The following is a 14,444-nucleotide window of genomic DNA, read 5'->3' as shown; positions in this document are numbered from 1 at the left end:
CCCCCCTCCACTGGGAGCTAGACCGGCTAGCAGCACCTTTTTTACTATGCGGATGGTGCTAGATGCGATAGACAAGTTACAGAATGGAAAGGCACAGGATCATGATGGGCTAGTTTGTCATGTGCACGCTAGGGGCAAGCAGATTGGCGAGCTAGAGTATGATATGTTGTGGGCGAACATGTGCTTTTTGGCCCGCTATTGATATCGTGTGCTTTTTGGGCGTTCCTTCTCTATTTATTGGGGGAAGGGGTACCAGTTGGACACACACCGACAGATGGAGCACAAGAGTGCAGAGCGTGTGGAGGAGGAGCACCATCGCGCAGGAGGCCGTCGTCCTTGGGGGACAACCCCGGGTGGTAGAGTACACCGGATGAGGACGATGGCAGGGCACTCATGAGAGCATGACGCTCTAGCTCGTGGCTCGGTGGGGACGGCCAAGTTTGTGAGCCTCGCTCACGGTTGTCATGGTTGGGTGGCGAGTATGCCTGCACCCAGATATGTTTCTTCCGCTTTGCCTTCTAGGGTTAGGGTTTGTTGCTTTGTCTTGCTTTTCATGGCTGTTTTGCAGCTTTCCCTCACGGAGAGATCTAGAGGTTTGACAGTGGTATCAGAGCCAACCCTAGCACACAAGAAAGAGAGGTATGCTATTGGCATCATTTGTGTCACGGAAAACGAGGTAAACTCTCATCGTTTCTTTTGTTCCTAGCGTGTGCTTTCCATTGTTAAGCTTTGTGAAATTGGCTGTAATCTCGGGCATCAAGGAGGGAAAACCGTTTTTTTATGATGTGTGTGAGAGAGGTGTTGATGACAACTGCAGGGCTGAGGCATGCAGGCGTGGTTGAATGTGTGCTTTTGAATATTTCCCATAGGCTTAGCCCAAGGTTGCCTAGTTGCCATGTGCAGGCCAGCTAAGTAGGGTTGTTGTGTACAGGCGCCATAGGCTAGCCCTAAGGCTGGTGAGAGGCTGCGGTGAAACCCCACAAGGCAATCGTAGGGGTTACTGTGTGCAGACAATAGCCAAAGGGTTGCTGAGTAGGGGTCACCCGCAGCAAAGCAAGGCCAGCATGGCGAGGAAGCGCAGCATAGAGAGAAGAAAAGCATGCTATCGCATACTTGCTGCTGTGCGAGCAGGCAGAGGCCCACGTGCAGGCCACCAGGTAGCCACAAGAAAGCGAGGTAGGCGGCGGCAGCACAAGAAAAGCAGCAGCCAGAGCACGTGGGGGCCAAGAAAAGCGGCAGCCAGAAAAAAGCTGGCCGCTAGGATAAGTGCCGCCAAGAAAACAAAAAAAACGGGGAAGCCTAGGAAAAGACAGCATTGTTTTTTTTTTAATTGATGTTTGCAATTTTTTAAAAAAAATGAGACAAGATTAGCACGCTGTTTTTTCTTTTACGAAACAGGTACGTTTTTTTTAATGAAATGAAAAAAAAAACACCTACCTTCCCGAAGCTGATGGTGCGCGTGGGGGTTCCTTACTTGGTCGCCTGTGCTATGGACATGGGAAGGACTATCGATGGCACTGTCGGCGGTTGCAGGGATTGTCGGGGCTCGATGGGGCTTCTGGCTGGCAGCCCACATGGGGACTATACCTTGCTGATGGGCACCCCTTTGGGGTGAGGAAGCCCAAGTTTTTGGGGCTGTTTCCCATGCAGCCATGCATGACATGTGCACGCACTCATGCAGATGCAACGCAGTCTACCAAGGCCGCACATGCCACAGCCATCCGTGTTACCCGAGGTCTACCTCACGCAGCCAAAAGGTTGTGGACAGTCACATGTAGGTTGTCCGGATAGAGGCATACGATCGTCAGTGGGCTGCCCTACAGCAGCAAGTGATGGCGACATGTTTTTCCACGATCTCTCTTCAGATTCTTTTCTCTCCAAAATGTCTAGGTTGTGTACGGGACTTTGTGGTGTACTTGTGAGGTTCGGATGCACGTGCTTCGTTCTATCTCAGTTTTGGACTAGTGTGTTATGAGGTATGTGTTTATTTTTTCACATGCAAGAAACATGCAAGATAGAGTTTAACAATAAAAGCACAGTGTTATACCGTGTTATGCAAGTACACATGTTTGTTCTGGGATACACATGGGAGTTTTTACTCCAAGAACTTCACGGACACAGAGTTAGTCATGGCCTTGTACCATGCAAGACATAGACCTAATACCCTACAGATATTGGAATGACCATTGTTTTCGTTTTTGGGCTTTGATAGGCAAGACTTATCTACATATGTAGGATTGAGGAATAGTTGACCACACATTGACACTGTGGCTACATAGATATTTGATAGAGGGCATCTAGATTAAGTTTACATGTTGGGATTCGTTGTCAGATGGCATGACAAGACGGTTATGCGACAATACCCAATATGTACGTTTTCAGCCTTACAGTCCTTAAGGTTTTGATGGTCGTCTACATAGCAGGAGTGTCTACAGATATTCAAGCTATTCCAAGTATACTCGCCTATTCTTATACCAAGACTATTGAATCATGATTATTCAAGAATTTGCGTGATGCGCATAAGTTTTTGGAAGCAAGTTTTAGTTTCCAAGATTTTCTGGGTTTAGACAGATGCTTTGACTGGGATGCTGGTCAAGGTTGTTCTTCTTTGTGTACACAGATGTTGTCTAATCCCTGGACCGAGTTCTTCCTTTCGAGAATTTGTTTCAGTTTGTGGCACATGGTCAGCTGTTGGCATTTATTGTTTTTGATAGATCGCGACAGATCCACAAACTAGTATTTTGTAGTAATCGTAGCACGGGTATGGGGTGTATCATGGTGGTATGGGACGCCATGATCCATCGCATGTTACGGGGCTACGCCAAATTGTCAAGACTTTATTCAGACTCTGCGCCTACAAACACAAGGCTATCTCAATATTTTTGAGGGATAGATGCTTTACTTTTGATACAGACAGTTATGATAGATGCTAGCTTGAGTCATAACCAGGTCTGTTGGAACAGCTGTTCCTTTCATGTCCAACGTACTCATAGACTTTCTGAGGCCTGTTTGGGAAGTTAGACTTCCGAGGTGACGAAGGACAGATTGATGATCTTTTCTAGAAGATTGGTTCTTCTCTTGTTTGGGAAGAGACTACTGTTGTGTTCCACTTGGTTCAGGCTTCAGTAGTAGGTGTTGGGTTTTCCAGAAGATACTTTTGGTTTCGGGATAACTCTTTAGGACAGTGGTTGCTTACCTCTGGTACTGGTAGCATTGTCAGCTTCGAGTTACCCAAATGATCCATTTTCTCCGGATTACGCTTTTGTGACTAGGACTTGACGCTCATGTCCTGTTACCTGAGCAGGTCGATCTCTTAGTCGATGTCCTTGAGACTATTGGTTTCGACCAATAGAGGATGTTTCTCTAGTGTTGCGAGTGTGACTTCTTCTCCTTGAGTTTTTTTTTTGAGCTCAAGAGTGAGCTCTTTTGAGGAAGGGGAGTATGTCATGTGCACGCTAGGGGTAGGCAGATTGGCGAGCTACAGTATGATATGTTGTGGGCGGACATGTGCTTTTTGGTCTGCTATTGATATCGTGTGCTTTTTGGGCGTTCCTTCTCTATTTATTGGGGGAAGGGGTACCAGTTGAACACACACCGACAGATGGAGCACAAGAGTGCAAAGCGCGTGGAGGAGGAGCACCATCGCGGAGGCCGCCGTCGTCCTTGGGGGACAACCCCGGGTGGTAGAGTACACCGGATGAGGACGATGGCAGGGCACTCATGAGAGCATGACACTCTAGCTCGTGGCTCGGTAGGGACGACCAAGTGTGTGAGCCTCGCTCACGGCTGTCATGGTTGGGTGGCGAGTATGCCTGCACCCAGATATGTTTCCTTCGCTTTGCCTTCTAGGGTTAGGGTTTGTTGCTTTGTCTTGCTTTTCATGGCTGTTTTCCAGCTTTCCCTCACGGAGAGATCTAGAGGTTTGACATAGTCGGAGAGCACTTCTCATATGCACGAGACACTTTGGCTCCGCTCATCGTACATGTGTTTAATCGTGCCATTTGTGAGGGTTTCCCGACAAGCTGGACAGAGCATATCATTGTACCACTCTTTAAGAGTGGGGACCCCATAGTACCAGGCAACTACAGGATGATCATGATTGGTCATTACTTGGCCAAACTATATGGCTCTAAATTGGAGTCGGAGCTGAGCCGATGGGCACAGAGGCATGGTCATCGAGCACATGGACAAGCTGGCTTCAGGAGAGGATTTACTACCTTGGCTCACATACTGACACTTCGGGCACTTATTGAAGACACCAGGGCACAAAAGAGAAGGATATACTGCTGCTTTGTGGACTTCCGCAAAGCCTTCGATACCGTACCACGTGCCAGCCTTATGCATAGATTGCATGACATTGAGGTACTCGAGGATATGCAGTGGGGGATATATGATTTGTATGAGTCTGTGAGACGGGCAGAGTCCGAGCTCCAAGCGGGACTATCTGATAGGGTGACCAGCACGAAGGGGTGAAGCAGGGATGCCCGCTATCGCCCACCCTCTTTGGACTGTACATTGATGCGGTCTCTGATTATGTAGATAGATTGCAGGATGGCTTCATCCAACAGCCAGGCTACCTGGTATTCACATTTCACATCCATGCAGATCGTGATTTGCCAGCTACGGGCATCCTCCCACCGCCTATATGGGTGGAGACAAGGCGGGCAGAGCACATATTCAGAGATAGAAAGCTCATATGGAGACATAGGGTCGAGAAGGAGAAGCACTATACCTGTCACTGCCCAATGTACTATGAGATCCGCGGGAGGTACCACTATTTCTTCCGTGAGGATTTTGGCCTATTATCCACAATCATGGACTATGCTACTTAAAGTGCCCTTCTTTTGCATCCTTTCTACACAGCTCAAATTATTACCATTTTGCCCTCCTTTTCGCAAACTTCAAAATCGGTATTCTCTCTACACAGAGCTAATTAGCGCCATTTTGTGATCCTTTTTGCATAATATATACTCCAAGCTTGAGAGAGATTAAATGGCAAGAAGCGGTGCTGTTCTTCAAATGCCAAAAAGTAAGTTAACAATGCCGTAATTAATGCTGTGTAACCTCACCACAAATATAACTTTGCTTGCTGCCTAATTGAGTATGTAAGATCTCAGATCATGCAATTGGAGTTTTTGGGTCTTCATCATCACTTGTCTCCAAGTTACTAAAGACAAGAAATTTATGTTGTCAAGGTGAACCCAGTGCATTTTACTCAAAGGAACTAAAATGGTTAAGTGAGTATATAGATATCTTCCACCAACATATCCCTTTGGGTTTATATTCCCTTTGGATCAGAGGGCTCTTCCACCAGATTCTTCAATCTCATCTAATCATGGCTTAACTCTACATTCTGTGCATTGGAGCTTAGCAACTTAATACGTCAAGTGTTACCTATTGGAGCTTCGCAGACACAGAACATTCCTAAGAGTGTCAGCCACAACTACATCCCTCCTTCCTCACCAGCCGATCATCTTCAACTTCTTTCGGGCCCAGGGAGAGGATATCGACACTAGACCCTGCCGGTGGTCCACCACAAGATACCTCAGCTCTGCCCCATCCCCAAGAAGTCAATTCAGAACGCGCTTGTGCTCTTCGACGTAGCTGTTCTCCCCAGCCCACGGGATATCAACCACAATCCTACCATCAGCTCCACATCCAGGGCATGCTCCACCGCCATCACACCACTTTCCCATGTACCGTGAGAGAAGGGGACCTCTCGCCCATACTCAATAACCTCATGCTCGACATACTTGAGAGAGATGTACCCTACATGCTTCATATTCTCATGTACTCCATGATGAGAGTCTCTTGTACTAGTTCTTATACCCCATGTATTTCCACGTGATGACCATTGTTATCAGCCTCTACTTTCAGAGAGCTATGTTTTTTGTACTTGTTTTGTTTCTCTTTTCCATGATGAGACATACCATAGATAGCATTGTATCACTTTGGTCTCATAGACCCATTGGGTCTTTAGGAGACGTTTAATATAACTCTCTCTCTCTCTCTCTTTGGACCTAGGCGGCCTCTTGGCAGCTGCCTTTGACTGTCCCATGGCCGACGTTCTACATGGACCACTACCAGGGAGAGGTGCACCCTAAGGAGCTCTATACATTACCTCATCTATCACTTAGCTCTATCATAGTAGCCAACTGTTACCCTTTTACATTCAGTTCATTTCATTTTTGTACTATCTAGGATGAGATATATCATGGAAACATTGGCCAATTTGGCCTTTTGTAGACGTTTAATATCTCTCTCTCTCTCTCTCTGCTTGCTGCTACAGTGTAGCCAAAGCTTTTGTCAACAAGTACACTGCATTTCGTGAGTATTCAAGAAATCATCAAGAGCTTGTCTTACATTCTCAACATTGGCCGGCTTTATTCCAGGCTGGGATTTGCAGGTCTGTGGTGAGTCTTTGCCCTCTCACGACGGGCCCATGCCATGCATTTCTGCAACCCGGATGGAGCTTGTGCTGAAAATGCCAAGGGCATCATCATGTTCTATTAGTATACTAGAATCTTAAAGTTGAACAATTTGAAAGCCGTCAAAGCGCTTATATGTGTATGATTACAACTTTGTTAAAAATCTTTCTGTCATTTTTTTTCCCGGAACAGAGACCCTTCTATTTGTGAAAAATCAAAAAACCATAGGCTAAATGTACATGCTCAGAACCCCCCAAAAAGGCAAAATAGGAACTGGGAGGGTGGTTCACTCCATGGCTGCCTGCGCTCCGAGGGAACCAAATCTTTATGTCATCTTAAGCAGAGAATCACCAAATCAAGTTCATTCCAGATGAAAAGTGCCAAAGGAAGCCACTCAGTTTTTCCCTATGATTAAGAGGCCCTCCAGAAAAAGACATGTCAGCTATGGCCCAGCAAAGGACAAGGTAGAGCTATCAAAGAGGACAAATGCAATCCCACATCCCTAGAGGCAGCTAAAACGTTTGAATATCCACATTCCTACATAGGATCAAAGGAGTGCACTGCACTTCCCAAGAAACCTAACAGACAAGAGACCCCTTCCATACCTCTTGTTGATTATTCCAGGAAACATAGGCTACAGATTACCACCAACCACATAGCATGATGGACAGCCAAGAACAACATTCAAAGTACTTTTGTATTTTGACAGAGGTTATTGTAACATAACAGTCCTAGCCTCTAGGCATCTCGTCCTTCTTATGGCAATTTTTGCATGTGGATACCATGCCCTACATTGAACCACACAGAGGCTGCATCAAAATGTGCTGCAAAACCAGTTTTGGATTATGTAACAGCAGCAAATCATGAAGGTATGAACTACCATAATGATCGCTTTTAAATATTGTGGTCAAATTACAACTACCATGATGAGCATTTTTCAATAACGTGGAGGCTACATACATGGGCTATAAACTTGGCCCTATTCTACGTGTCAATTTCAATACAATGGCAGCATCAATCACTACCCCTTGTGAGTGGAACTTGCAAAGTTAATGAAATATTATTTATTGAAAACCTTGCATTTTAAAAGAAAGATGGAGCATGAAGAATCCATTTTAACAAACGATTCACATCTGACTAGATTCACTCACTCATTCAGATCTTGGCAGCACCACAAAGTCCTCCCAATTGCTGCTCTCTCTTTATCTTTGAGCTTCCTAGGCTCCTTTCTGATCAATAAAGCCTGGGACGAATCTTTGAAGGACCTGGAGACAGCCTCACCATGGTAATCCAGGCGAAAGCCAAGCACCCACTCTCTGGTAAAGAGCAACTGCTTCAACTGATCACAGGCCTCGCTCTCTCCTCAGCCAACATTAGTCCTCGCTACAAGACCATGTGGTTGGTCACAAGCTTGGGTGCTAGAACCAGCAGGTTGGAGGTTTCACTAATGTACAAGATGGAGCTTCAAAGAGGCTGTGCTGCAAAGAAATGTTGCACCTACAGGAATTTAAAAAGGGGCACCCAGGTGAAACGAAAGATCTAGGGGCAAACTACTCCCTGCTTGAATGCCTTCACTCTGATTATGACCACCTAGCAATCGATCACCTTCACTCTAATTACAAGGATATTTCTCCAAAGCCCACATTCCCATGGCTCCGACACTTGTGCTGAATCGGTACATTTGAGGTTGCATATTGAAGAGTATTTGAGCCTTCTGAGCCTGTAGAATTCGTTGTTTCGTCAAATGATTTTGACATATCACTAGATTCGCTGACTCATCCAGGTCTTGGCAGGACTGCAAAGTCCTCACAGTTGCTGCTATCTCTTCATCTTTGCACTTCAGAAGCTCCTTTTTATCAATGCAGGCCAAAAGCGTCATGTGGAGTGCTGGATGCTTGTTTCAGTCTATTAGCAAATCAGCTGTAACAATGTTTGATATGGAAAAACATAAAAAATCGTGATCCTATGCAGCTATAGAAGAAAAGATTCCTTTTGAGAACATGCTGTTGTGTTGTTTGTACTGTCTTTTCTCGTGCTGTCTGTAATGATAATAAACTGTTGGAAACATGACCCAAACATAACATGACATACTCAAATCCATAAGGTATATGACCTTGTCCAAAACATGTGATGGCGAATACGAAAGGCCACCAGGGCTCGCGAGGAGAAGGGTGAACTTACAGAGTCATGCGGTTTGTGCTCCAATCGACGGTGCAAGCATGTAGTTTGCTGTCGAAATAGATGTCATTGTAGTGGCAAAAGAGACCGAGGATGTCCGGGTTGGGATCCAGAAGGTCGGCTTCGTCCAGCTCCTGCCCCCGCTCCTGCGCCTCCGCCTCCTCCTCTTCCTCCATTTCCCCTTCCCTCTCCCTCTCAAGCTGCCGCGTGCTAACAGGCTGATGATGGTTGCTAGCGTAGGGCTCCTATTATCTATCTATCTATCTACCCGAGTAACGGCGAAGTTGGCGCGAGCCTGCCGCTTCTTTCTCTGGTACGCGGTGGCACTACGCACTTCTGTATCGAATAAATAAGTTCACACGTGTGTCCTTTCTTTGAAGACTTGTACAATGCTGCTGTATTGTTTGGAATGAAATATATATCGTGTTCAATCCATCTTTTTTTACACACATAAAGTAACTACAATGGTATGTACGTTCAAGAGAGTGAGAGAGACAAAGACAAATAGAATGGTAATGATATTAAGAATCAATGTAAGGCAGCATAAAAAAACCATTACCATAGGAATTTGTCTTCTTGCAGTAGTGTATCTATGCTTTTGGAACATGATATCCTAGAAACGACACTTTCTAAGTAGAAGAATCTTTATCGACAGTAGTAAAAGAACTGCTATCTTTTCGAAAGAGATAAACACCTTGTGGCATCTCAGGGACAGAGATGCCATACATCTCTAATGAATCCTCATATATTTGTAATATGAAGATATACCCGGTGGTAAATTCAATATATTCAAAAGTAAATCAAAACAAAGTTCTCAAACTTCTATTTTAGTAAGAAAACAGACAGTCAGGAAAGTACAAACTGCTTACCCATCTTGATAGGCATTTATTACCTCATACACAGAAAAGTAAGGCCCATCAAGTGCAAACGAAAATGGTGGTGCTATACAAAACAAAGGTATGTCATGTGGGATAAATAATAATGCAAAAAAATGTTATTTACCTAGAATTTTCCTAATTTGTATCCATGACATCCCCATATTGAAAGTTGCTTCCGACATTACTCTTCTGTCTATAAATATGCAACAATAACACATCAACCATGTGTATGTGCAATTATGTGTGAGAGACAGTGAAAGAGAGGGAAAGATATAAGAGAAGAACATATTTAATTAATATAAATGACTTCGGACATATCTGCCAAGACCAAAAAAATCACAACCAAGTTATACGTGCAATACAAACATGAATCTATTCTATCTATTATAGAAACAAAAAACAATAACTTACTTTAAAGCCCACAAAATTTATCTATACACAATGTTACTTGTTGTGCACATATGGCTTTCAAGAGTTGCATCTATGGCTGCATCTCTATTATCCTAAAGCAGCACCTTCACGACATTAGGGAGCGAGCCTGTGACAATGCCAATACAACTACCCATGGGTAAATACCAGTGAGACCAAGTACAAACGCAAGATGCCCAAAGACTGGCCTTGCGCTTTAGTTATAGTCATTCCAAAAGCAAGCCACATTGGAAATTGTCTTCGTCTCATGGTGAAGGGAAGTTGAATCTCTGTGATAATAAAAGTGATCCTTGGAATAAAAACCATGTCACCTACCTTGGTGCCTGTGATAATTTCTACCTCTAAGATCTTTGAGTGAAATGCCTTGCATATCAACCTAGTGCCATTACAAAGGCCACACTTTGGATCATGTTACGAAGCAGTATAACAGGGGCATCAAGCTTCAAGGCTAAACAATGTGGTGGATGCCCACCTCCCAGCTTCCTCCCAGCTTCAAAGAATTAAGAAACTCAATGGAGTAAAGGAATGATTTTTGCTATGTATCAAGAACTGAATCTGCACTAAAATACTCCCTGAGTTTACTTGGCATTGCATTCAATGCACATTGATTCATATCATCAACTTCACTATTCCTGGGAGCAAGAATAACACGATCACTAAAGTATGATACACACGACATAGTAACACCCAAATCAGAATAAACCAATGCACCAAATCCATTAAGTTAGATCTTTCCATGACCATGTCCACTAGTAGTATCTCTACTCGATTACCCTCATTACAATGCAACCCATTGCCAATATATATCACCCATTGCTTAAATTCACTTGAATGATCCATCGTGATTCGCACATTGCCAACCAACTTCAAGACCTTGATAAATTGCCACAGATAAGATTTACACACTATAGCATCAACAATATCCTAGTGTCTTCCCTTCACAACAACCGGCAAAATCTGTCTAAAGTCACACCCCAAAAGAACAACCTTTCCACCAAACGATTTATCTGTCAATAAAACATCTTGTAAAGTTCTGTTCAAAGCCTCAAAGGCATGACGGTGACACATGGGAGCCTCATCTCAAATGATGAGCTTACACTCTCTAACAAGATCACTATGGACATGAATTTTGCACGTTGAAGTGTTGTTTAGATCTAGGGGTATCTTAAATCTAGGGGTATCTTAAATCTACTGTGCACAATACGTCCATTTGCTAGCAATGGGAAAGCTATTCTTGAGGATGTTGTGGCAAGGGCAACAAATCCTTTAGCTTGTATGCAAGTAAACAAGCAATTATATAAATATGTTTTTCCTGGCCCACCATGACCATCCAAAAAGAAAATCCCACATTCATCACTCATAACAGCTTGTACCACAATGTCATAGGCAGATCGTTTTGACTAATTGTCAAAGAGGACTCCATGGAGTATGAAATGATGGTCTGTTAAATTGAATCAAAAGCCTTCTCCTCCAAAAGGCTCGTCTATTACCGCCTAAAGCCCAAAAATCTCTTTCATTAATCTGAGGCATTCCTTCAAAATCAACCAAACATTTACCCTTATGATGAAGCAATCCCTCCAAGTGTAGAAGAGCGTGAGTCTCAACCATGACTTCAATGCCAGCATATGATTCACCCATAGTTTTGGTCAGAGAATAAACAAAATCTTCTATCATGTGCTCGCGGAATTTCTCCCATAGTAATCCAGGGTTGGAAGGCTCACAGAAAAGCAATAGTATGACAAAAAGGCATCTCAATTGTAGAGCATTTTGCATAAAAGAAGCATCCTCTAAGCATGAAATCCATTTTGAATCATCTTTCAATATACCCTTACCAATGTAAGCAGCTTTAAATGTAGGATATACACTATCATTGAATGTGCGTAAATCTTGAAAGGACTTGGACCCTTTATAGCCTATTAGTAGCAGCCAAAGATAAAACTGTTCACCAGGAGAGGGAGCTACAAAATACATTCGGCCAATCGTGTTCCCTTTTTTCCTCTTAGTGCACATCTTTCTTTGGTTCCATACCCATTGCAATGGGAAGTCACAAAATATAATGTATCATTAGCTTCTGGATGTTGTGCATTGCATGTAAACCATTATGTCAAAGTTGTCTTCTTTAAGTTCTCTGTGTTCACAATATCAGCAATATTGTCACTATCTCTAAGTATAATGGTTTGACCACCATCCACGTGTACGTGTAATCTTTGTACATCTGGCTTCTCATCATGTAAATCAAATTCATATGGTCTCCAACACGCCTCAGAGGCAGAGATATAGCGTACATCCAAGTAAGTTTCAATTTCATCAATAACTTGGTTAGTTGCATCAAATCTTATTGTTGCTCTATCATGCCATTTGTATATGTACTTGTAAATATACTTGATAGCTAATATGGTAGAATATATTTCCACATTAATATGAGCATTGTAAGTAATTGATAAATATGGATTATAAGGCACAATCCATCTATTATCAACTTTATTTTTCTTCACCGCCGTCACAGTATTACCATCATCTCATCGCAGGTACACAAAGTAACCACTACTATCCATAGTAGTCTCTTTTGTAAACCCACGCGGATACTTCCTTATACACCGTCCTTCTTGCATACAAATAGCCTTTGGGTTGAATGGTCCACATGGCCCATGGATATTACATTGAGAGATGACATGATGCAAAGCTGGAAACACTTCCTTATTAGGCAATTTAGCATAAACTAACCTATCATATTGAAGGATTGTTTGCGGTTTATGAGAGTCATCCAATATAAGCAATGTGTGAGAATGAGGCAAGCCTCTCTTTTGAAACTCAATAACTAAGACATGGCCAATCACTTTACCAAAAAAATTGACCTTGAATGATTTTTTTCATCATATCTATCACATGATTATGATAAAATACTCTACATGTCAAATCAGGACGGTCATTTGCAGTTTGTCCAAGGAGTAAAGAATCAGTTGCCTCTTGCCAGTTCAGATTGCATGTGAAGGTAATAAATAAATTCGGCTTACCTTTTGAACGAACAATGGCCATAGCATCCTGATAAAGCTGGTACATTTTTTGTGGACCTCTAGTAGTGAAACTTGAAGGTAACACTATTCTACTACCCACAGTTCTACCTACAATATTATCATTTATTGCATTGCCATACACCATGTCAGCCAAGCCAGAGTAGACTTCACTTACGAAGATTCTTTTGATTTTTTCAAAGCTAGTGGAATAGAGATTCTTCCACACTGCAATGTGCATCAACTATATATTGTTGAAGTAGTCGTCCACCATGTAGTAAGTAAACATTTGTGTCATGGAGAACTTGTAATACATAGGTATAATATTCTCTCTAAGTAATACGTTGGTTATTTGTTAATTATCTTTCAAGAATATCCTCTGGCACATCAACATAAGGAACTCTTAAATGCCATCCCCATCATACCCCATGGGAAATAAGAGAACATACAATAGAGGCATATAAGATCTATGCAAATTCAATATTCTTTGACGACTCCCTTGTTTAGTATAGAGAAAAATATCACGATGACCAACATTATGATCATCACGTTGGCCAATCATATTTCCTGTAACCTCCATTTCTGATGGAGCTAAGTAGCCTTAATGTTATCTCAGTCTCACATATTGTCATTTTTAATTCCACACCCAAGTTCTCATTGAACATTCGACTTACACATCCTAAAGCATGTGCAAAGGGATTGCAAGCATGCATCATGCGCTAAAGTGATTCAAGTATCCCAGAATCCAAGGCACTTGTTATGCCAAACGATTCTGCAACTCGTGCTCAATGTCATATACTTAAGTACAACTAAGCAAATTGAGGTCTATGATTGCATGTTTCATCAGGGAGCAAGGATCCAATCTGATGATACATAGTGTCATGCAACTTAAAAGTATAAACACCACTATTGGCAACAAAAGATTTCAAAAGAGAACTTAAGGGCTCATGAGGTGGAGGAAATGGAGGAAGAGAAATGTGTCCACGTCTACAACAAAACTTCCCAGAATCTTGTCCATCGGCTCTCTCTTTTCTTTCGCAGTTCCAAATATAAACATCACAGAAGTCATACTCATGAGTAATAGCACCCAAAAGATGTAAAGTAGTCGAATACATTAGATACCACATTGAAGCATATATCCCTTGTAAAGGAGGAAGGTCATGGATTGACAATATACCTCCCTTACTTTGATCAAAAATATACCAAGGAAGGTTTCTAACATCTACATTAGCATAGGCATCACATTGAAATACTACATTTTGTCTTTGATTGTGTAGCCACAATCAACTGCAACTCTTTGAGGATGCAAGCCACTTGCTTTAGCACGATGACTTATTCATACCATGGGTCATTTCCCTCACAAATGATTTCAACAAAGTCCTGTTTCTAGCATTCGACAAGCACTCCTAGTATAGTCTAAGTCCCTAGAGAGTGATCTTTCAAATTAATGAGAAACACAATCTACATTGGCGACCACCTTAGATCTCTTAGAGGCCCACCCTTGGAGTATCATACTTTCT

At 42.7% G+C, this 14,444-nt stretch overlaps 1 protein-coding gene across 12 annotated transcripts in view; it reads right to left on the bottom strand.

Annotated features, from left to right (window-relative positions):
- LOC147626187 (uncharacterized) overlaps positions 1–9,017 on the bottom strand; it is a 37,726-nt gene extending 28,709 nt beyond the window's left edge. For 2 of the 12 annotated variants that reach the window (XM_086816311.1, XM_086816307.1), the window contains exons 1-2: positions 8,610–8,982; positions 6,364–6,478 (exon numbers count right to left, since the gene is read on the bottom strand). Coding sequence is in view for 5 of the 12 variants with exons in the window: in XM_086816303.1 (XP_086672429.1) it covers positions 8,610–8,782 (173 nt within the window). In the remaining 7 variants the exon portion in view is untranslated. Of the gene's footprint in view, positions 1–6,363; positions 6,479–7,579; positions 8,349–8,609 lie in introns of those variants that run through there. The other 10 variants (XM_086816303.1, XM_086816302.1, XM_086816304.1 and 7 more) reach the window with 9 other exon arrangements.
- Positions 9,018–14,444: the final 5,427 nt, after the last annotated feature.

Source organism: Cibotium barometz, chromosome 22 (assembly GCF_041138505.1).
Source record: "Cibotium barometz isolate CiBa-2024 chromosome 22, ASM4113850v1, whole genome shotgun sequence".
NCBI lineage: Eukaryota > Viridiplantae > Streptophyta > Polypodiopsida > Cyatheales > Cibotiaceae > Cibotium > Cibotium barometz.
This window is presented reverse-complemented; position numbering and strand designations above follow the sequence as displayed.